Consider the following 23,806-nt stretch of genomic DNA (forward strand, 5'->3'; position numbering starts at 1 on the left):
GGGTGGGATAGAAAAAAAAAATAAATAAAGGAGAGAATAACAAAACGACAATAGTGATTTCTATTTGTCTGTAATTCGAGGCACGTTCTTTTTATATTTCTTCTACCGTCATTCCTTCACCATTCTTTATTCCTCCTTTTGCCCGTGCACGTTCTCCTCTATCTAAAATAGATTCGATGAAATGGTTATCTTATCCATGGGTGGCATCGTATAGGTGGTGAGACGAAGAAAAACAAAATAGTTATAAAAAAAGTACCCTCTTTTAGGTGTTGACTTCGTTGCCAATTTTAGGGCATTTTCAATGGTCACCACTAACTTTGAAGTCTCATTGAGAGACTTTAATGTAATATTGAGTCCTTAAAGGAATGTTGTCTGCAATGAGAGGTTTTGATGGTAAAATTCTTAAATAGAGAGATTAAAATAGTAAAAAATCATTGTTCATCTCGTTGTAGTATTGTGGTCGTTGATGAAAATCAAAAAAGCTATCTCTACTGTTGGTTTCCCAACGGTTAAAAAAAAAACAAGTTGTAGAAATCTTTCACGTGGGTTGGTTCAAAAAACAATAAACAATTAGAAAAAAAAACCCAGAATGAAGCTATGTTGTGCAGCATTCAAACATTGGTGGGTTTGGTTCCCACTCAAAATCAACAGGCAGGCCCACCTTTTAAGTCTTAAGCAATCCTCATATTTGAGAATTTCTTTGAGATATCTCGCAAGTTCTCTATATATTAGAATACTTTGAGGACTTCTATTCCGACTCGTTGAAAACCTTTTATACTTATATTTAAGAACTCCACGATTGTACGATCTCTATTGGAGACGCTTTTGGTCATGGTTCATGAGTTACCATACTCTACATTATGCGATAACCTTTAGCTTGTCACATAAAAGTCTTGTCAATTTTGATTAACGGGGCAGTGGTTGTAGACTCGAAGTCATGATTAACGCACCAATAAACTCACAACAAAGTTACATTACAATCTTACATTAACTTTTTATCATTATAAGTAAATGTAAATATCGTTCTCGTATTCGTGTGAGCCGAATCAGTGACTCTAAGAAACAAAGAGAGGAGTACACTAAACCAAAAGGAAAACTACGTGTTCCAAGACCCAAAGAAAGGCTACATTACATTTTATGAGGCCTAACTTTGGGCTAAATCGGGCTAAATCAAGTTATAAAGTCTACTGCACAAAATTGGGCCTAAATCCAGTGTTGGTCCAAACCATGAATTCTCTATACGACGTCGTTTTGTAAATACCCATGAAGTCTCGACCCCGCTGAGAAATGCAGAATGCCTGTGCACTGTGCAGTGCTCACTCCAATCTGCTGATAACAGAAATGAAGAATCTCTATAACCATAATCCCCTTTTCAACTGAATCAAATTCCCAAACAGTTTTTTCGCAACCAAACCAAATTAATCTCTGTATCCAAACACCGCCACAATCTCCATGCCAATTTCCTCCATGTCCATCCTCCGCCACCGCACCATCATCCCCACCACCGCTGCTCTCCCAACCGTCGCCAAACTCATCCGCCAAATCTCAACCCTCCGGTGCGCCACGGTCGCTGTAGCCAAACAGCACCAGAACCCTAACGTCTCCAGGAAATCCCAGCCCCCGAACAAGAAGCTCCTCAGAGCCAAACACACCTTCAAGGACTACTCCTCCCTCGCCCCGGTCCTGTCTCCCCAGGACAAGCCCCCTCTCTCCGAGTCCCAAACCGTCGGCACCGTCGCCGCCGCCCAGGCCAACTTCATGCGCGTCATCGTGGAGCCTCCCAGAAGCATCGAAGAGAGCAAAGTGGAGCTGCTGTGCGTCGTGAAGGCGGTGCTGAAGAAAATTAAGAGGAGAGTGCTGGTTGGGGACAAGGTGCTGGTAGGGTCGATTGATTGGGTGGACCGCCGGGGAATGATCGAGAATGTATACCAACGGAGCTCCGAGATTCTTGACCCTCCGGTTGCGAATGTTGACCATCTGCTCGTGCTCTTCTCCATGGAGCAGCCCAAGCTCGAGCCGTTCGCGCTCACCAGGTTCCTGATCGAGGCCGAGTCCACGGGAATTCCGCTCACACTCGGTCTCAACAAGTCTGAGCTGGTTGACGAAGAGGTTTGATCGGATTCTTTCTTAATTTTAATTTTGGTGCTTAGTTTGCTGCTTAGTTCTAATTATTGTTAATCTCTTGTGTTACGTGAGTAAACTTAGTTTTCCGGATGAGAATTGGCCTCTGAGAAAAAGTAGAATAATCCAATGCAGCATCAAAATGTTTCTGAATTTTTGATCCGGTGCTCTCTGTTTTTCATGTAATAGTTCAACGAAGCATCAAACTGGTTCTGAAATTTTGATCCTGTTGAAGACTCGTTCGAATCTAATCTGTCATCGTACAGTAGCGCGCAACAGCGCCTACAATTAGTTATTGAGCTCGATCATATTTCTCCTTGTAATCTATTCTTATCCTGCATGGTAAAATCACCTGTGGAACCGAATTGGAACGCGAATTGGGATGAATTGTTCTGGCATGCTAAATGTGGTTTACTTTTATGGATGCAATATAATTTGTCCGTCTTCTGTATACTCTGTTTTGGTAGTATTGATTCTTAAGTGTACTAACCTTCGATGAAATTTTCAGGCAAAGGTTGCATGGAAGTCTAGGCTACATAAGTGGGGCTACAACCCGGTTTTCTGCAGTGTTGAATCTAACCATGGCCTTGATTCTCTTGCATTCATATTGAGAGATCAGACAAGTGTTATTGTGGGTCCAAGTGGCGTCGGAAAGTCTAGTCTGATTAATGCTTTGAGGAGCAACCACCATGCTTCCGATGATGCAGAAGGGGAAAATTTGTTTCATCCGGTGGGTTTCATCACTCCCTTCTTTCTTTTTTCTTTTGTTTCGATCATTTTGTTCGTGTGAGTTTGGTGCTCATATATCCGTTGTTTCCTGTACTTATTTCAGATTTTAGGCAGCAAATGGTATGGGGATCAGCTTGTTGGACAGGTTTCAACAAGAAGTGGCAGAGGGAAGCACACTACTCGCAATGTCTCGTTGCTTCCTTTGTCTACCGGGGGTTATCTTGCTGACACTCCTGGCTTCAACCAGCCTAGTTTACTAAAAGTCACAAAGCAATCTCTAGCACAAACATTCCCAGAGGTTTGTGTACTTTTTATTTTATGCCCTTCACTTGACTCATGTCCTTTAAGTTCGTTTCCCTCACATTGTTGGCACATGTTAACTTTTGTTACTTTCTACTGCTACTTTCGCTTTTATCCTATCAGATCAGGAAGATGCTCAGTGACGGTGAGCCTGCTAAATGCTCATTCAATGATTGCCTGCATCTTGGTGAACCGGGGTGCGTCGTTAGTGCTGACTGGGAAAGATATCCGTACTATTTCCAACTTCTTGATGAGATCCGAATCAGAGAGGAATTTCAGTTAAGGACGTATGGAACTAAAAAGGAGGGTGATGTCAGGTATGCTTGTGTTATATATATCAGGGTATTAACCTTGATTATGCATGCTTTTCAACTAAATACTTCAACTTCTGTGGTTTAAGTACTTGAATGCTGATAATCCGCACCACCATGGTTGTTACGGTGAAAAAGAAATCATATGCTCCACCGAAACATAGTGGTATGAAAGCAGCTAGTATTTCACCGTCTCTATGGCGTGAATCGTTTGACTATTCATAATTTTCTGCCGGTTTAACTTTGCCCTGGCATTCATCGTTGTGCTTATGTAGACTTAATTAGTATCTGCACAAATGTCGTATGTTTTGTTTGTCCTGCTAATGAGCCTGAATGGACAAATTGTTTGCAGGTACAAGGCGGGAGATAAGGGCGTTCAACAAGCTGAACCGCGGTTGGAGCTGAAGAAGCACAGGAGAGTATCTCGCAAGAGTACGAACCAATCTTTACTCGATGAATTAGACGAGCTGGATGATGACGACAACTTACTAGATGAGGAAAATGATGCCTTTCTGAGGGCAATGAGGGATGAAAACCAGTAGAAAGCTCACTCATTTCTACGTTGTAAATAGTTAAAAGTTTGAGCCGTGATGTTGTAACAGTGTTTACACTGACCTCAGCCGTACAGAACAGCACGAGTGTAATCAGATTGCTAGATTCTTTTGTAGTGAAATGCAAGCAACGTTTATAATTGGCAACCGATTCAATCTCAGAGATCTTTACACTCTCAATAGATAGGGATTGCTTGTGGGTGCAACAAGTCAACAACATCAACAACAAATCCTATCAAGTGGGGTCGGCCGTGCGAATCCTAAACGCTCAGTTTTACGTAAAACACTATCAAAAGCAAATTGAAGGGTTTCCTATTTACGAATCCGAAACCAAAACCTATTAAAACAAGATCGCACAAAACACAATGCTGCAAATACCATGAAATTCTCTTCTAGTCATTGTATAAGTGCTGGAAATGTAAGTTTGAGTACAATGTTAATATCTCATTGCTGTGATCAGTCTTAAAAAAACTGACCTACTTCTTACTTCTTGGAGGCTTTCTTCTTCGAGCTCACGGGCTGCTGCGGCTGCGGCTTGGGATGCTTCTCGGCTTCGCTCGGGTCCAGCCACTTGAGCGGGTGGCGATTGAAGAAGGGCCAATTCGGGACGGTGACCAATGTGGTGAGAACCACACCACCAGCATAAGTCAGAACCATCGTCTGGAAAGACCCAGTGATGTAACCTGCGGCGAATCCAACTACGGCGAACACCAGTAGCAGTATCTGCATCAGCTGCTCAGCTAGCCTTTGCCCTTGCCAATCCATCTGCAAATTATACCAAAAAATTAAAGAAGTGATCTTCCTCATTCGGATTAATTAACGGATCAAAACAAAATTACGCAAATTCGCAACATTCGACACTGTGCCACAAAAACCCTAGAAACAGTACCTTGAAATGAACTCTGAGGTAAGCTCTTCCTCTGCAAGCTGAAAAATTAAACAAATTTGGAAGCATAAATTACATTACCATAATTTCACAGAAAAAGCAATCATAAAAGAGAAAATTGACGAGATCATGAAAATTATTTGGTTGGATATGAATTTATTCAGCTGCCAAAGAACAAAAAAGCACCAAATTCATAAAGGTCGATGACGGAATCAAAAAGAAAAATGTTCGAACAAAAATTGGGATCTGAGAAATCCCTAGAAATTGAAATTCCACGAGAGAGAGAGAGAGAGAGAGAGAGAGAGAGAGAGAAGGAGTGAGTTTTTACCTGCGAACGGACCAACTGATGAAGGCACGGGCGAGCGATAAAGGAAGAGGGTGTGAGAATTTCTGAAGGGGCGAAATTAGAAAAATAAAATCGATACGCTCGTTGACTCTCGGAAAGAGTTCGTGGACGTTGATTTTGAATCTGACGGCTGATAAGCACGGCGCATACGTGGTTTGCTCTGGTGGTTTTGATAAATTTCGGGTCGATTAAGTTCCGGGGTATTTACCGGCCCAATTGAAAGTTCTCCAACTAGCTAGGCCTGCGATTTCTAACCCAAGGATGCCAACTTCTTTTCTTTTTAAAGAAAACTAATGAAAATAATTTGAAATTATGAGTTTTAATGATAGAGAAAAAATAAAGTGTAAAGTGAATAGTACCATGATTGTCTTTTTAGTGTAAAAATATGATTTTTTTGTTAAAATAAACAGTATCGAAAGCTTTTCGTTAAAGTTCCATTCTTTTTATTTTTATTTTATAATTATTAACGAAAACGGAGAATTCGAAATTGTTATATTAGTTTAGAAAAGGAAGAGTTTCAAATGTTGAACGCATGAGTAGAAATCCAACATCTTATTCATTTGATCAGATACAACTTTTAGCAATGGCACGGCCTAAATTTTAGGCCCAAAAACTGTTAAATATCGTTTTCGCCTAATCTCCTTTCACATTAACTTTTTGAAAATAATATGTTTTTAGATTAATTTAGCTATATTTGGGAATATTTTTACTTAAAAGGCATTTAGGCTATAACCAATCCAATAATGCATTATCATATGCAAATTTTATCCCACCTGACATCATATGACGATGAACCCTTTTCATGTAAGTTTCTGTTCCAATAAACATTGGTTTTCAGTTTGAATCAGTGTTCTGCTTCTAACAAAAGCACTTCCAAGGAGCACTTATAGAAGCATACAAAAAAAGATAAATGAAAAGTCTTAAAATCAATTCTCGTCAAAAACGAATTTATCACTTAATAGCACAATTTAATAGTATTTATCTTTACTTGTAAATAAAAAGTCTTAAGTTCGATTCTCGCCAAAAACAAATTTGAACCACAATATTGTTAGCCAATTACGACGCTAAGCCCACCCCATCCCCCCTTAACATGAATAATATTATTTGTTCAAAAAAACACATAATTAATCCAAAATTTAAACTTCGGTTTTGCAGAGATAACAGAATGCCATTGATTCGAGACCATTGACAAACAACAGCACCAGGGGCATGATAACGTGGGGCTTAAGTATGAAATTATGTCTACCATTGGTTATCAAGCATATTACCCAAACAAAACATAATTTGGTACTAAAACAACGAGAGGCCCAAAAGTTGTCTACATAACATCTCAACCTATATAAAAAGCAGCAAAAAACCCTCATCAAAGGAAACCAGCAACCCTTCGATTCGACGAATGATACGCTCTAAGAGGAAGCACCGCTCCTAAGAGCAGCCTTCTTCGATTTGCTTGTTGCCAACTGGCTCTCGGGCTGCAATGATAACAGATAATCGAATTGGTTAACAACTTGCCTCGCGTATGTTCAACGACATAGAGTCGTACTAAATGTACAATCTTGAAATTACCTCTTTCTTGACGGGTTCTTCCTTCTCCGAAAGGATCAGCTCAATATGGCAGGGCGATGACATGTAGGCTGCAATTGGTTTAGCAATACAAATCAATATAAAAACAACAATTCTCAACAAGAAAATAAGATGAGAGGATGATTGGTTGGAACTTACGGTTGATTCTTCCGTGAGCCCTGTAGGTTCGGCGCCTTTGCTTCTGTGCTTGGTTGACCTGGATGTGAGATACGATTAGGGAATCAACATCCAAACCCTTCACCTGAAAAATTGATTAGAAATTATTAGTCTCGATAGCAGATAAAGATAACAATACCAAGTGATAAGCAGAATGTAAGATGATGTAACTTACTTCAGCATTGCTCTCAGCATTCTTAAGCAAATCTAATATGAACTTGGCAGACTTGACAGGCCAGCGTCCTTGCCCATTGGAATGCCTGTTCTTTGCCTGGGCAGTACGCCCAACTCCACGGCAGAAACGACGGAAGGGAATGGCCTGCTTGTGAGCCAGAACATCCTCCAAATAACTCTTTGCCTTGTCCAAGCGCATCCTTCTGATAGAAAACGCAGTTTCCCTTGTGTTCTGTGAAACACAATAGCAACGCAAGTTAAAACCTCAAAATTAGTAATTTAAAAAAATTCTAAAATTCTAAAATGCAAGCACAAAATTGTTTTTACAAGTGTCAACACTCCATGCAAGGCAGCAAAATCATGGTACTGTCCACACACTACAGAAGTGATTCTAACAATGTCTTATGAAAAAACGTCACAAGATCGTTAATTCGAATCAGGTTTGAAATAAACAAAAATACACATTCATGAGAAAAATGTGGCATCATTAACTGAACCTTCAGTCACAAAAATGCAACAGATGCAAAGTACAGAGGTTCACCCAAAAACAATGCAATTGATTTTCCTGAAGTTTACGGGAGCCCAGTTCACAGAAGGTAACTAAGCCCTGCTTTTTTAAATCAGGTGTTGAAAAATTGAAAAATCTTAAACATGACCAAATGTGGGGTCAAGAACTGAACCTTCATTCACAAGAGTGCAAAAGAAGCAAAGAAAAGAGGTTCACCCAAAAACAATGCAATAGATTTCCTGAAATTTACGGGGGACAAGTTCACAGAAGGTAAATAACCCTTCTTTTTTTAAAATCAGGTTTCAAAAACATGAAAAAAATCATAAATGACAAAATGTGGCGTCATTAACTGAACCTTCAGTCACAAAATGCAACATATGCAAAGTACAGAGGTTCACCCAAAAACAATGCTAGTGATCTTCCTGAAGTATACGGGAGCTCAGTTCACAGAAGGCAACAGAGCCCTGCTTTTTTCATCAGGGTTCGACAAATTAATGCATGTATATATGCGAACCAAACCACCAGAGTTTGAATCAGTGCTAAGTCAGTAAATTGCATGAAATCACAACCTTTTTCTCACCTTCAGCTAATTGTACAAACTTCTAAAACTCGCTACCTCCTAACTCCAGTTTTTCTAATCATAAAACTGGAAAAGCAAACACCTTTAACTAGATTCGCAAGACACGTAAAACTTTCTACCCAGCCACCATACCAATTCAATTGTTCTCAGACAACAAATTTTAGTAAACTGAACACACATCCCACAACAAGCGGACCGATATAACCAATTCAAAATATTACATTAACTACTGAATCTCCACCCAACAATAAAAAAAAGAGCAGATTCATTGACATAGGCAAAAGAAACCGAATAGAAATCCCACATTTTACAACCAAATCATCACATGCTAAAACAAAAACCCAAAAGCATGCAACTCGAAACGTTTAACTCTACGAACAACAAAGAATAGTAACAATACCTTGAAATGAACCCTCAGGTCAGAACCTCTTGCTTTGCAAGCTGAAACAATCGAAACAAATCAAAACCCACAATCACATCAAAACAAATTTCCTGGAAAAACAAAACCAAGATTCGTATACAAAAACCCATTAGATCCGTAACAGTAAATCGATAAGAGTATATACACTTGGTGATATTGTCGGGCTCTCTGGAGTACTTCACCTGGAAAAAAAAATACAAAACAAAATCACTGTCAGTGCATTTGAAGGCGCAGAGATTCAGAAACAAACTGAATTTCCAACAGGAGGAAGAGAGAAATAGAAGATTGAGGGGAAGGAAGTGAGAAGGGTTACCATGGCGGCCGATGGAGCTTCTGCCTCAGTGAAGGGTTTACGCTTTTGCTTAGACGCAGAAGAGGCGAGTTCTTGTGGGACTTGTGATTTTATAAACAAATGGAATGAAACCCTAGTAATAACCAGGCCTCTAATATGCTAATGGACCCTCAATTGGGCTTATTTGGGCTTCATGCTAGCAACCACGTAATGTTTGTTATGTGGGCTCTATTCAAAGCCCAATACCAATTCAAAAAATAAATATTTAAAAAATAAACCGAAATTAGGAATTAAAAACTTAAAAAGTTGAGAAGTGATTCAGAGCATAATTTTGTGCATGTAGTCCCAAAAACAATGGTCGACAAAGCAGTAAAACTTCGTCGTCTTGGTCGCATCAACACTACTACAAGAGTGTTATCTAACCTATCACCTAAACCGTCACATTTTGTTTGAATGAAAAAATTAAATATTATTAAGGGATTTTAAAATAACTGAAATTGAAATGATGGAATTTTATTTTTTATAATTTGTGAATTTTAATGTATGGTTAATTTAAAAGAACAATAGAATTTGAATACGGAATTTGTTATTTTTAAACTCTAACTCATACAAATTTAGAATTGACACATGTTTACATGGAACTTAAAACTTGAAAATTGGAGGTCCCAAATTCAAGTTTTTTTCTACGTGAAAATTCTAAATTTATTTGTTTATGAATCCACACGAAGGATCGATACATGTCATTTTGTAAATTCTGACTTTTATCAAAATTTCAAATTTATTTTCTTCTTCCAATTAATTTTGTGGACGTTCGGTTATTTGCATTAAGGGTGGATAACTCAGTGGAGGTATGGGACTTCGGTGGCGAAAGCTATTGTCCCAGGTTATGGACATCGTCGTCCGTGACATGCAGCCCGCGTCTATCTATTTGGTGGAGTCAGTGGATGGACTTGCCTTGGTGGTGAAATATGAGAAGTGGGAGAACGTGGAACGCTTGTGCTGCGCCCATGAAGAGCCTGCGGAGCAACCCTCGTTCCTCACTCCTACCGTTTGTTCCTAACCCATGGCGATAGCTATAGCAGTGCAAGTGGAACTACTATACTTTTCATGTCTCATTCCCAAAAATGCAAGTAAACATGCTCTTATTTCGCACCTGCACAAGGAAGATCTGGGGGTATAGCAGTGATACGGAACACAAAACAAATCTCAGTTATTGAATCTTTGGTTGGAGTATTCTCAGTCTCCATAAAAATTAAAGCATTGAATGGGTTGGACTGGTGGCTATCAGGGGTCTATGGTCCCTGTAAAAATAAAGAGAGAAGGGAGTTTTGAGAAGAAATGGCAAGCCTTTATGGGCTTTGTGGACCAAGATGGTGTGTAGGAGGAGATTTCAATGTGGTGAGATATGTAAATGAGAAATCAAATGGGGGAAGGATGACTACAAGCATGAGGACTTTTAATGAGTTTATCCAAGACACATAACTCAAAGATCTAGAGTTGCTCAATGCTCAATTTACTTGGTCAAATTTTAGAGAAGAAGCAGTGCGTCGGAGGTTAGACAGATACTTGGTCTTTGTTGGATGGGAAGAGATCTTTCCAAATGTAAGACAAAAGGCTTTGGCAAGGGTAATTTCAAATCATTGTCCAATCGAGTTGGATACTAACAAGGTGAAATGGGGGCCAAGTCCTTTCAGGTTCGAAAACATGTGGCTACAACACCCAGATTTCAGGAACAAATTCAAACAATGGTGGCAATCTGAGCATGTTGAGGGTTGGGAGGGTTATAAATTTTTTAGCAAGTTAAAAGCTCTAAAAAGGAAGTTGCAAAGATGGAGTAAGGAGGTTTTTGGTGATGTCGAGAAAGATATTAAGGAAGCTAAGGCTAGTTTAGAGGAATTAGATATGAGAGAAGGGATGGAAGGGTTAGATGTTGCTTCAAAAAGAAAGAGGGAAGAGTTACTTTTCCTTGTGGAAGATTTGGCTTTCAAGGAAGAAGTGAAGTGGAGGCAGAGAAGTAAAGTGGAGTGGGCTAAAGATGGGGACGGTAACACTAAATTTTTTCATAAAATAGCTAATGGAAGAAGGAAGAGAAATTATATAGAAAGATTGGAAGTGGAAGATGGTGGAGTGGTAGAGGATGCAGAAGAGATAGAAAACAAATCGTTAACTTTTTCAAGTCCCTGTTTAGCAGCAATGAAGAGGTGTGTTGGGGTTTGGAAGACATTAACTGGTGCTCAATAAGTGAATCTGAGGCAACTTGGCTTGAGAGGCCTTTTGAGGAATTGGAAGTTCAAAGAGCAGTTTTTGATTGTGGAAGGGATAAGTTGCCAGGTCCAGATGGGTTCTCTTTGCTAATGTTTCAAAATTGTTGGGATATCTTGAAAGTGGATATTTTGAAGGTGATGGAGGAGTTCTTTGAGAAAGGGATAATAAATGCAGTGACAAATGAAACATTCATTTGTCTTATTCTGAAAAAGTCAGATTCTTTGAAAGTGACGAACTACATGCCTATAAGCCTAGTTACTAGTTTATACAAATTGTGGCGAAAGTGCTTGCATCAAGACTAAGGGAGGTTATGGGTAGCACAATCTCTCTATATCAAGGAGCTTTTATTTAAGATAGACAAATTTTGGATGCGGTCCTCATTGCAAATGAGGTTGTAGTAGAGGTGAGTTAGAAGAAAATGGAGGGATTGGTGTTCAAGATTGATTTTGAAAAGGCTTATGATCATGTGGAGTGGAGATTTTTGGATGAAGTCTTACAATGAAAAGGCTTTGGCAATAGATGGAGGAAATGGGTCAGGGTTGTCTAAGTTTTGCAAATTTCCCAGTTTTGATCAATGGGATGCCTATAGGAAAATTTAAAGCTTCAAGAGGTTTGAGACAAGGTGATCCATTGTCACCTTTTCTTTTCACCTTATTAGTTGATGTCTTGAGTAGATTGTTGCAAAAGGCACAAGAGAATTGTCTGATTAAAGGTTTGTGCATTGGGCAAGAAAAGGTGGAGATTTCACATCTTCAATTTGATGATGACACCATTTTTTTTCTTGGCGAGGGCTGAGGAAGTTTGGAACAATTTATTAGAGTTGTTCAATTTATTTTGTACTATTTCAGGTTTGAAAATTAACGAAGCAAAGTGCTCTCTGGCTGGAATAATCTCAGATTGTGAGAAAATTAAAAGGATGGCAGATTCCTAGGGTTGTGAGGTGGGTAGCTGACCAATAAAGTATTTGGGTCTCCCTCTTGGGGGAAGGCCAAGAACACTTACCTTTTGGGATCCAGTTGTAGAAAAGATGGAAAAAAGACTTCAAAGTTGGAAGAAGGCTTTCTTATCTAGAGGTGGTAAATTAACTTGGATTCAATTTGTTTTGGGAAGTTTGCCAATTTATTACATGTCTTCGTTCAAAATTCCTTGCAAGGTGATTGGATGGCTAGAAAAACTACTGGAAGTGTTTCTTTGGGAAGGGGTAGGGGAAGGAAAGAAAAACCATTTGGTGAAATGGAAGGTAGTTATTAAAAGTGAGGAGGAAGAAGGTTTAGGTGTGGGGAATTTGAGGAAACGGAATGAAGCGTTATTGGCTAAGTGGTTGTGGAGATTCCCAAAGGAATCAAATTCTCTTTGGCACAAGGTGATAAGAAGCAAGTACAGGTTGCAGGATAATGGGTGGGATGCAAATCCTTCGTTTCGTGTTTCAAGTCATAGCCCTTGGAAAGATATTTCGTCTGGTCTTTAATCGTTCCTAGAGTGCTGCAAGTTTGAGGTGGGCAACGGGAAGAGGGTGAGGTTTTGGGAGGATGATTGGTTGGAAGGTGGACCATTGAAAGAGCCATATCCTAGATTATTCTTGTTATTGAGAATGCATAACCAGATCATTTCAAGTTTTGTGGATTTTTCTCTTCATTCTTTGAGTTGGAATTTTGATTTCAGAACAAATTTGAATGAGTTGGAGATAGAAGAGGCAGCTAGGTTATTACAGAAGGTGGAAAATGTTCGTTTGATTCAATCAAGAACGGATAAGAGAAGGTGGAAACTAGACTTATCAAGATTGTTCACTTGCAAAACCTATTGCTCTTTCTTGAGCAACAATGGAACTGTGCAACATTTTCCACCTTTTTCTCAGATTTGGAAATCAAAAGCTCATCTGAAGGTCAAAGTTCTTGTGTGGTTAGTGGCTACTGGGAAGGTCAATACTTGTGATCAAGTTCAATGGCGAAGGCCTTTTATTTGTATTTCTCCCCATTGGTGCAGTTGTGTAAATCTGAGGAGAGTGTTAATCATATTTTTCTCCATTGTTCTTACTCAATACAATTGTGATGGAAATTGGTTCAGGAAGTTAGAGTTAGTTGGGTCATTCCAAAGGGTTGTTTCGAGCTTCTAAGCACCAATTTTGAGGCTTTAGGAAAGGGGAGGAAAGCTAAAGCTTTGTTGGGCTATTTGATGTTGGCAGTTTTTTGGAACATTTGGTTGGAGCGTAACAGAAGAGTTTTTGAAGATTATAATGGGGGTGGGGGTAGCAGAACTATGGGGTAGAGTAAGATACTGGGCAACCCTCCACGCATCAGTTTCGAATGAGTTCAAGGATCATTCTCTTTCTCATATAGTGCGGGATATGTTAGCAGCCGTAAAATGATTATGGTTGAGGTTATGTTACTTGTTATCAGATCTGTTTGAGAGGTCTTGGCTTTTGCTACATGGTGGATTTCTTATCCACTATTCTGTAATTCTTGTTGAAGTGTTATCGTTTCTTCTCAAGAAAAAAAAATTTATCGCTTTGTCTTTTGCATTTTTGGACTTGCCGGTGGTAAAGTAAAACTAAACTAGAAGATATAACTTGACAAGAAGCTCGAATAAGCAACGACATCCACCCACTCTGGAAAAAGGCCTCTCAGCTTCTTTGTTTCGTCAACCATATATTGGTCTATGACAGCTACGTCAACCCTCAAACCGTCGGATCCCCTAGCCTGCAATTATCGCAAGCAAACTTGAGCGGCTGACGGAGAGATTTGCAATATGAGCAGCTAAAGAAAATAAACTAAAGCAGCTGACAGAGAGATTTGCGATATGAGCAGTAAAGAAAATAAACCAACACCAGGTAAAAGAGCTTTACCTCTAACCAGAAGTTCCAATTCTCAGAGCTAGCTCCACTAAGCCGGCATATGTATGATGGTGGACCTCCGTCATTCGTTACAGTAGCTGTTCCAATTTTTCTCAAGCATAAGCATACACCATGTGAAAAGGTAAATGTGTATAAGAAACTCAAAACGCAAAAAACTTTCCGTTACCTGGAAGTGTATTGTCTGCAAATGACCAACTGGATAAAGGGCCTGTTATGTTGAGGACGGTAACCCAAACCTCCTTTAAGGAACTGACAGAAAGGTATCACACAGTAAACTTTAAAACTTGCAACTGAAATTAATAAAAAGAATCCAGAAAAACGGTGTTGAAAGCCTATTCAGTATCCAATAGTAGGTCATGTATGTGGTGGTTTGTTCTACTTACCCTAAAGACAGTTGCAAGTATACTCTGCGAGATCCCTCAATGAAAACCGTATGCGGCTCATAAGTAGACAGATGGGGGAACTGCCTGTATTGCTTCAAAATACTGTCACTTTTTGCAGGGAACTTCAAGCTTCTTGAGAACAAAAAAGACACAGGAAAAATTCCCTGCACATACATACAAAAAGGCCATCAGATAATCTTTCATCGCAATTAATGTTGAACAATTAACTGAACATAGCAATTGACCTGCATGAACAAGTTATCCATGGTTTACAGTAAGACTAAAGTGTAGGTCTGCTCTTGAATCTCGAGTACATATTAGGCTCATCAGTAAAAAAATCATTCAGGTGATTAATCAGACACAAAGAACAATGACTAAGTGCACGACATGAGGACCATGGATAATACTTAGGATGAGTGATCCAATCTCAAGGATAAGAACTAGAGTATAAATATAAAAAAAGGTCATGGAAGGCTGTCTTTAATAGTTAATTGACGTAAACTCATTACAATCTTACATACCATAAAATTTTCCGGCTGAGATAACTTTGCAGTTTCAAAAGATAACTCTGAACTAATGTGCAATTCCTTTGCCACCTCCGGTGCATGTTTGAATACAAAAAGTAAAGAATTGGAATCTACAACAGAAAAATCATAGCTGGAGTCCATAACCTGATTTGCATCTGCCACGCAAGAAAAACTGTTTGCATAGGATCTAGGATAAATCTGATCAAAAGGAAAGCATTTTGGAATTATACTTAATCATTTTGCTAGCTTGAATACCTGCAGTAAGAAACGTATGCTGGAAAAGAATCCGCTTAGGAGCGTCCACACTGTATGGAAAGAACTGAGACGACAAAGCCAAGCCTAGCACACTAATGTGCAGCAAAACCTGCAAAATGGATGACCTAGCTAACCAGCGACCACAGATTGGTATCAGAGGGCCTACACACAAACCAGTCACAGCTCCCACTGTTGTTGCTATCACAACATCAGGAACAAAATAACCTGCAAGAATGCAACTGATGATTAAAAGAAGATTTTGTGAATTCTTGAATAACGGGAATCCAAAGTACTTGCAGCATAATTCAAAGTTTCAGAATGAACCATATTTAACAACAAAATCTTAATAATCTTGCTCTATTGCAAGCACAACGTATCCATAGAGAACTGAATCTCCCAACTATGATAAAAATGGGAAACCACCATATATTGATTCAATAAAAAAACTGACTTGAAGAACATAATAACTCATATGTGAAGGTAACACATAACAGCAGTAATGAAGGAAAGTTCAAAAATACTAACCATATGGAGGTGGCAAAGCACCCATCATACCCAGCTTTTCAACCACAAATTGTACAAGAAATCCACCAAAATATACAGAGTATGCAAGGCATGGAAGTACAGGTAACACGTAAAATAATGTTGACCTGAGAGAAATGATATATATTCTGTTAAAGAACTGTAATTTCTTTTCGAACTATGAGAACAGGACTAAAATGTTACTGAGAACTGTAAGACAGGAAACACACAAACAAAAACACCCATTAAATTATAACTTTAATAACTCTGGAAACGGGTACCTGAGTGACTGGTGACCAAATAATTTGACTGATAAGCAGTATGAAATCCATCCAGGAAGCATAGAGGTAGATATTGAAAAAGTCAAGAAGCCTCCGCTAAGCCCAGCCAAAAGGTAAGCCTGCTTTCACTAAAATAGTTTTAGCTGTCTCAGGTTTAACTAAACAAATATGAGTTACGCATCTTAAGTTCATGATTCATCCTTTTAAGTGATCAATAAAACTTTTAAGTGAAACTATGAAAAAAGTAACTATGCCACTTACCAAAGTTGATATAGCGTATAATCCAAATGCTCCCCAAAACCTCGCTTCATCAGATAAAGCCTGCAAGATTCAGACGTATGATGATTGATTTGCTAACTTAACATGCTGGGATTACTGCACAGACATTAGACAATAGGTCTACAGACTGAAAAAGAGACATGATGCCACCAAATTAATTTCTAAGGCAGAAATATAAGCCCACACTAAACTTAGTAGGTCATAGTTTCAAAACATTTTCTTATTATATGCAAGCTGATTGACAAACCAGATAATGTAATCAATGAGATTTTAAAGAAATCTATAACTTTTCAACCAATAAATGAAAAAAAAAAGCATTTCTCCATAATTGTCTTCTATTGGGGAAAAAAGATAAACTTGGTCTTGTCTGGTGCATAAGAGTACCTCTTTTAAAGACTTGAGAGCTGATGCATCTTGAGAGAGGGGAAAGCTACTCCAAATAATTCTAGGAATCAACATACCAACAAGTGAGCAGGGGACGAACATCAAGTAAGCCAAATATGGATGAGCAAACCTGCATTTGAACACAAAAGGTAAGTGAGAGTTTCAAGGAACAAAGCTCCATCTTCAAAATACACATATCAGGAGCTTAGATAGATTTCTTTTCTCTTCTTTTTTGTAGGAGCTAGAACTAGTGGACTAGAAATTATACATTTAACTTGATTTTTTTTTTACATTATGATCCAGAACTTCAACCAAGCGAGACACACCATTTCAGTGGAAAGAAATTTATCTGTAATCACTATAAACCATACAAACTAAAACGGGCAGCCCTTTCATCAATGATATGAAGCTTAACTGCTGAAATAAAGTGTCTGATCAATGAGCGTAATTAAATTCTACTGAAAAGTTTCAATATTGATTAAAAGCTAGACTCATAATCTTGTAAAAGCACAATGCTAACAGGACTATAAATTATAAAGGAAGAACTCAACGAACATGAACCAACCAATTCATAGCACAACTAGTGAACAGCAATCTCAGGATGGCAAAGATAATTGGAAATACAATTGCCAGAAAAATCCCAGTAGCATGGAAAATCATTCCTGCAAAATTAACAAATTGGACAACAATGTTGAAAATTCTTGATAAGATGTCAAATATTTCAATACGAAGACAAACGCAAGTTACATAATGAATTCTGCCCACTAAGTAGAGAACCAAATTTGTCGGGTGCAAAAGTAGGACTCTTAGCAATAAGGAACGTATTTACATTGAAAAGTAGCGGATTTACCTTTCGTAAAATCGCAGAAAGTTGAAAACCAAGAAACAAGCCCACGATTCTGCTTGTGTGAAAAAAATGGCATAGCTAAGAAAATGGCAATAGGAATACTGTGAAGTAGCCTGGCTACCTTCCGCGTATAGTAAATCTGTAATACTCATCATGAGAGAGAAAGCACGAGTATCATATATCATATATCAGCCGAGCACATACTTGTCAAATCAACAGTATCATGAAAATACTACAAATCACCAGCTTGGTACCATACCATAAACAATGATAAATAATCAAAGAAAACAGCACGTTCTCCGTCATAGTGATATGCATTCGACTCTCTTTCATGTTTAACTTGTAGCTTAGAAGAATTGGTGAAGGCCTTAATTACGCTAACCAAATTCTCTCCCCGAGCTTGCATACTTCCAGGTCTGGAGGCATTGGAATGTATCAGAGGAAGTGCTTAGGGACGAAGTGGTTTGAAAAATCAAATTAAGTAAATATGTACCAAAATAGCAGATGTAATGCATACAATAATCTCTCCATTGTATCATAGGATGTATGATAAAAATAACCACCAAGGAGAAAGATAATATCCAAGCCTGGAATGTTGCCATAATCTTGAGAAAATATACGGAAATCTGTATCTCCAGGAATGACAGGAAAAACATCCTGCAGATGGCACATAAATCAATCCAGAAGTAAGCCAGTTTATAAAATGAGACAAACTAAAAAAATATATATTATCTGAATTAGTATCGCCACTAAAGATTCTAAGGTACTAGAAGATCGTAACGTTGTAATGGGTAGAATCAATAGCGTAAAAATATCCCGTTTATCCAATTGCATTATTAATATGAAACTGGAGTTACGAAAAAAGTTAGCTGATGCATTTTGCAGTAGGAAAAACTAAACACTTACAAAACACAACAATGTAAGATATCAAATGAATGAGCGAGTCAGAATAAGCTGCACACATCAAAATCAAAATTGATAATTAGTAGTGGAAAAGGCAAAACATTAACCTGAGCTGCGCTATGTGCCATAGGATATACGGCTGATTGAGCATAGACCTGAGAGGGCCAAGAACCAGGTCCTGATTGACAAACTAAATCTGCAAAACTCAAGAGTACAGAAATCAACAAAGAATGCTGCGGCACAAAAAAAATTCGGTTTACTAAGCAATAAAACTGGAAATGAAATTCATTGCTATCCACACACCCCCTTTTACCTTCCAAACACCCTTTGTTAATTTTTGTCCTTTGATCCTCTCAATTCATTCAATCCGACGGCCGGAAATTGAGGGGGTGTGTGGAAGGTAAAAAGGGGTGTGTGGATAGCACCACCCTCTCAAAATGTAATGAATACTTATGCCAATAAAGGTCACATCAAGAGATCATCTGGAAAAGATATTTTGTAAAGCAAATGCATCCTATCTCTTCAAGACAACTTAAATTATAACTCGGTCATCCAAGCAAGGTAGTTTGAGTATTCTAGCTGACATACTACTCCCAAATTATCATGGGAAATGAAAAGCAATAACAAACACCTAGATGCACTCTGGAGTAGCATTACCAAGTTAAACAAACAACTTAGACATCTTGAAGAAGGTAATATTGACAAGTGATGATATCCTACCAGGACCGCGGGTCCCTGATGCCTCCACATTTATAAAAGCCCCAATAGTCTCACGCCATTGATGTGTCTTCATGAAGCCATGAGAACCCTAATAACATAAGAAATCACCTCCAATGAGCTTAAACATATCAGATGCCAATAGCAAGCTAAAAAATATATATATATTAATTTTTGAGACTATATAAAACCTGGATTGGTAGCATATGATGCAATAACTTCCAGACTAAATATTATGGAAATAACTTACCAACAAGAAAAGCTCTTCAGCCCCATTAAAAAGAAAAATAACAGGCCGAGGAGGAACCCATCCAGAATCCACCATTAGCCTTGCTATTTCCAGCATTGATGCTGCAAAAGAATAGAAAAATAAAGAAAATGACATGAACATGCAAGAAATGGTTAAAATCAAGTGAAAGTTTGTTTCCACACACCTACACATGAACCGCAATCAGCAGCACCTGGGGAAGCAAGTGGACTGTCAAAATGTCCATTTAACAAAACTGATGGTTCATTGTCTTGTGAATGTATTGACGATATCCTGCCATTGAATACAATGTAATGTGAAGTGAAATTTACTAAACTGCAGCAAGATGAAAACATCAATGCCACTGCATTACTCATAATATTCTTAAAACTTTGACCAAAACAATAGATATAGCGACAGCAATAAGTAGTGACAAAACTGAGACCGGCAGCATATTGACAAGAAATTAAAGTAATCGAAAATGTGTATAGTTTACCTCATCACAATATTTGTGTGGTTTCTGTAACCAAGAGAAATGCCATGGCCCAAAAACATCATATTAAAGGTGCCATTAACAACGGACTCTTCTATCTCAATTCTGCAAGTATAAAAATTTTGGCACCATTGCCACACGAAACTCGGATAAACAATGAATAAATAAAAAAGAAACAATCTTTATAGTGTATTACAGACCTAACATTGGACCCAGCTCGCTCCTTTATCATTTCCAACTGCCCTGTAATGTACCGAGCAGCTTCGGTCAAGCCAGGACGCCCTTCCTATCAACAAATTAGGAAATTACAAATAAGTACCTCAACCCAAAACGTGTCCCCAATCTCTCCAATAGAAATTACAATAGCGAATTCAAATCAAACCCAGGAAAAATCCCAAATTGTTTTTCTTTTCAATTTGAACAAAAAATCGAGAAAAAACAGTGAGGGCATTGAAAAATGAGCTCACCTGGCGGCCGTCGATCTCATGGGCCAACACTCGAACGTGCTCGACGGCTCTGGCTTCGGAGAAGCGATCGAGAGGGGCGTCGATGTCGAGCGGCTTGATGAAGCGCATGTACAGTACGGAGTGAACCAGCGCCGCCATGAGGCCGTACGTCGCTACCAGAATGAGCAGCAACTTGAAGCCAGGCGCGTCGCCGGAGCTAAATCCCAACGCCATTTTTTCCCGATCTCTATGCAGTTGGTGGGTGTGCGGATTTGTGAAGAGACGATTGGAAATGGTGGCTTTTGAATCGGAGAGGTGAAGGAAGTCGGAGAGAGGGGAAGTGCGTACGCAAAGAACTACCTTCCCCAGATACGGGACGTTGGGAACTTGTGATCGTTGCGGTGGCTTTTGGTTCGGAGAGGTGAAGGAAGTCGGAGAGTTGGGGTAGTGCGTACGCAAAAAACTACCTTCCCCAGATACGGGACGTTGGGAACTTGTGATCGTTGTGGTGGCTTTTGGTTCGGAGAGGTGAAGGAAGTCGGAAAGTGGGGAATTGCGTACGCAAAGAGCCACCTTTCCCAGATAAGGGAACCGGATCCCCTCCGGATCCAACCATCTGAGCCCATTAATCAATCCATCTTTAAAATTTGATTCAACAACTATAATTATTATAACTTTTAAAAGATTCCTATTTGTAGCCGTTAGATCAAATTTCATTGGTCTGGATTCATTAATTAGTGGGCTCAGGATGGTTGGATCTAGAGGGGATCCGATTCCCAAATAAGGGATGTTGGGAAGAAATTTTTTATTCTGACGGAAACATAAGTGGTGCACTACGTGTTTTAATAGAAGTGATGAAAAATTTTATTTTTTAAGTTATTAATTTTTTAACACACATATCACTCAATATATATGGGCCACGAGCCTGTTGTCCCCTATTTCGTGTTTCTCTTGTGTCCCTCCTTCTAATTTTTTAACACGTATTCTCTTGACTTAACTCAAATTTAACACTGTTAACTTTTTATAAAATTAAATTAAAAAAAAAACCAAAAATTAAAGTAATACAAAAACCAAGAATAAACTTTTGAGTTCCACCCTTTACAACCCATTGCCGCCAATCGGCATACTACAGAACTAGCAAACATTCTTTCAAGTTATTGGGATTTGGGGATTGAAGGAAGATATCTAATCAACTGAATATTGGTGAAATCTGTAAGGCTTGAACCGACGACGAACATCAAGATTTAAACCGACGCAAATACAATTCTAATATCTAATTCGTCTTTGCCGACAAGAGGGAGGAAGAGAGATAAATGCAAATAAAGAAAACCCCGCGCGATGGTGAAATCTGTAAGGATTGAACAAACGTTGAGATTTGAACCGACACGAAGACGACTCTAAGCACTAGCGGAGCCAAGATGGGGGCAATGGGATTCCTTGACCCCAATAACCTTGTGGCCAAACAAGAAGAAGAAGAAGGAGCTGATAAAGTTTGTTTGTGTTTGTTTGATTAGTTTCATGGGGTTTAGAACTGTACAGAAAAATGGAACAAATAATGCAGAGATGTTGGACGACTACAAGGCTGTGCAAATTGCACCTGCCATTACTTCATTTAATAAGGAATGTTTGTAGGGTTTGGTGCATTGCCAACTCCGAAAACATTTTTTAAGAGTGGGGGACAAGAGAATTTAAACAAATATTACACCCATTCTCCTCCAGATTTGATCATGGTCCTTCATTGAGGTTTTAAGTGATCTAATCTGAAGTGTACACTTGTCACTCTCACACACACATACAAAGCATTTAAACTGAAAACTAGCCGTTGGGACTAAACCCTTATTTTGTTCTTTCTTCTTCGATGCAGCAACAATTCATCCATTGGAGCTCCACTTGCTGTCGTCTATCCTTGGAACCAGAAGCAGTTTAGGGTCCAACAGGAGATGTGGCTCCATTTGTTAGCCATCACTCCATCAGCACCTCTTTTCCCCGTGCTAAATCTTCCCACCACCATGAATCTATCACCTGGCAACCTACAGATCGTCAGACCTGCGTTTTTGGCCTGTTATGTCTAATAATGGAAGCTCAACTTTTGACCCCATTGTCTTAAATTCATGGCTCTGCCACTGACTCTAAGATCCGATTTGGTTTCGCCGACGAGAGAGAGGAAGAGAGATAAATAGAAAGACAGGATGCTTGGACTATAATTAGATCATATATCCCCAACAAAGGAAACCTTGCCGATGGTGAGAAAATGCAGCTGACAAGCATGGTGGGGAGGAGATTGGGGGTTGGTGGTTGCGAAACAATGTTGGTTGGGAAGGGTTGCTGTTGGGTTTTTGGTTTTTTTGTTTAACTTCAATTTTTATTTTTTTAATTAAACTTAATTGAAAATTTAACAGTGTTAGATATGAAGTTAAATAGAGGGACAAGTGTTAAAAAAATTAGAAAATGGACTCAAAAGAGACAAAATATAAGACATCAGACTCGTGGCCTGCGTGATGTGCCAATTATAGATTGGCTTTCTAAACTTCGATACAAGTGGTCCTAATTCTCCACCATTAATTATTTTGATTATTAAAATATTTGTTAAATAAGAACCAAAATAATAAAATTATCCTCAATTTAATAAACAATAGCCAAAATAATTTGACAAAATTAGGGTATTTTGTCATTTTATCTTATTTAATGAAAGTTTTTTTCACAAAAGAACAAAAATGATGGATGGTGGTCAAAATCAGGGATCACTTTTATCGATTTCAAATCTCAGAAACCAAGGGGAGAAGTTATGTCAATTTTCACGATCCTTTTGCCTAAAAAGCCTCTATAATCTACCTTAAATTTTGTGTTTCTGTAACTCAATTGTTTTTTTATAGTGTAAAGCTTTAAATGATTGTATTTATTAGAAAAATTGTTGAAACCAAATTTTTATTGTTTGAAATGCTAGTGGAAGAAGGGATCCGTCATTAAACTAATCAAAAATAAAATTGGCGTTAATGTCAATTTGACTTCTAATCACAAAAAACTTCTTTGACAAAAAAATACAAAGGTTTCAAATTGAGTCAGTAAATAATACTTTGTTTGTAATGATTTTTTATGTTAAATATGCATAGTGGTGTCTCTACTTAGAATTTGACAATCCCTTTGGATATGCTTTAATAAGATTTTTTGGGTAACTTTAACAAGAAATTATAGAAAAATCAAGCTCCAACAAACTAGCTAAATCCCTAACTATCTTAACTTTGTGAACAATAACTAGCTAGATTTAACAAGGAGGAGAGAGAGTTAAAAACTATAAAATTGCATTGTTTATAAACTTCAAGAGAAGAAAAAGGGCTTGGATTGTTATTTTTATGAAAAAATAATATTAAAGTATTTTAACTTAACATAAAATAGCTGGTGTTGTTGGAATTGATGAACAACTAAATTAACATTTGAGTTATTTGGCTA

At 38.4% G+C, this 23,806-nt stretch overlaps 4 protein-coding genes and 3 non-coding genes across 7 annotated transcripts; 1 reads left to right on the forward strand and 6 right to left on the reverse strand.

The window, feature by feature from the left end:
• The first annotated feature begins 1,320 nt into the window (after window positions 1-1,320).
• Window positions 1,321-4,152, forward strand: LOC137731014 (small ribosomal subunit biogenesis GTPase RsgA 1, mitochondrial-like). Its single transcript, XM_068470052.1, has 5 exons — window positions 1,321-2,109; window positions 2,630-2,851; window positions 2,954-3,148; window positions 3,274-3,467; window positions 3,814-4,152. The coding sequence occupies exons 1-5, from the start codon at window positions 1,453-1,455 to the stop codon at window positions 4,001-4,003; spliced, it is 1,458 nt and encodes a 485-aa protein (XP_068326153.1). The 5' UTR covers window positions 1,321-1,452; the 3' UTR covers window positions 4,004-4,152.
• Window positions 4,153-4,387: 235 nt separating this feature from the next.
• On the reverse strand, window positions 4,388-5,339 carry LOC137731015 (signal peptidase complex subunit 1-like). Its single transcript, XM_068470053.1, has 3 exons — window positions 5,227-5,339; window positions 4,902-4,939; window positions 4,388-4,777 (listed from the first exon to the last, which is right to left on the reverse strand). Exon 3 carries the CDS (start codon window positions 4,775-4,777, stop codon window positions 4,496-4,498), a length of 282 nt encoding a protein of 93 aa, XP_068326154.1. The 5' UTR covers window positions 4,902-4,939; window positions 5,227-5,339; the 3' UTR covers window positions 4,388-4,495.
• Window positions 5,340-6,468: 1,129 nt separating this feature from the next.
• Window positions 6,469-9,060, reverse strand: LOC137732142 (large ribosomal subunit protein uL22z-like). The gene is made up of 7 exons (XM_068471442.1): window positions 8,981-9,060; window positions 8,813-8,849; window positions 8,647-8,687; window positions 7,160-7,390; window positions 6,967-7,069; window positions 6,811-6,878; window positions 6,469-6,716 (listed from the first exon to the last, which is right to left on the reverse strand). The coding sequence occupies exons 1-7, from the start codon at window positions 8,981-8,983 to the stop codon at window positions 6,651-6,653; spliced, it is 549 nt and encodes a 182-aa protein (XP_068327543.1). The 5' UTR covers window positions 8,984-9,060; the 3' UTR covers window positions 6,469-6,650.
• Window positions 7,633-7,775, reverse strand: LOC137733080 (small nucleolar RNA snoR74). The gene has a single exon (XR_011068398.1). It is a non-coding gene; the product is annotated as a small nucleolar RNA snoR74 (small nucleolar RNA).
• Window positions 7,816-7,956, reverse strand: LOC137733082 (small nucleolar RNA snoR74). The gene has a single exon (XR_011068400.1). It is a non-coding gene; the product is annotated as a small nucleolar RNA snoR74 (small nucleolar RNA).
• LOC137733081 (small nucleolar RNA snoR74) lies at window positions 7,999-8,140 on the reverse strand. The gene has a single exon (XR_011068399.1). It is a non-coding gene; the product is annotated as a small nucleolar RNA snoR74 (small nucleolar RNA).
• Window positions 9,061-13,623: 4,563 nt separating the features above from the next.
• On the reverse strand, window positions 13,624-20,917 carry LOC137731101 (uncharacterized). Its single transcript, XM_068470180.1, has 21 exons — window positions 20,381-20,917; window positions 20,114-20,199; window positions 19,917-20,018; window positions 19,608-19,714; window positions 19,424-19,524; window positions 19,177-19,264; window positions 18,564-18,652; window positions 18,071-18,210; window positions 17,813-17,969; window positions 17,557-17,692; window positions 17,272-17,368; window positions 16,707-16,836; window positions 16,305-16,364; window positions 16,044-16,162; window positions 15,766-15,890; window positions 15,241-15,465; window positions 14,980-15,140; window positions 14,459-14,622; window positions 14,242-14,324; window positions 14,067-14,152; window positions 13,624-13,920 (listed from the first exon to the last, which is right to left on the reverse strand). The coding sequence occupies exons 1-21, from the start codon at window positions 20,591-20,593 to the stop codon at window positions 13,777-13,779; spliced, it is 2,613 nt and encodes an 870-aa protein (XP_068326281.1). The 5' UTR covers window positions 20,594-20,917; the 3' UTR covers window positions 13,624-13,776.
• Window positions 20,918-23,806: the final 2,889 nt, after the last annotated feature.

This window comes from Pyrus communis, chromosome 4, assembly GCF_963583255.1.
Source record: "Pyrus communis chromosome 4, drPyrComm1.1, whole genome shotgun sequence".
NCBI lineage: Eukaryota > Viridiplantae > Streptophyta > Magnoliopsida > Rosales > Rosaceae > Pyrus > Pyrus communis.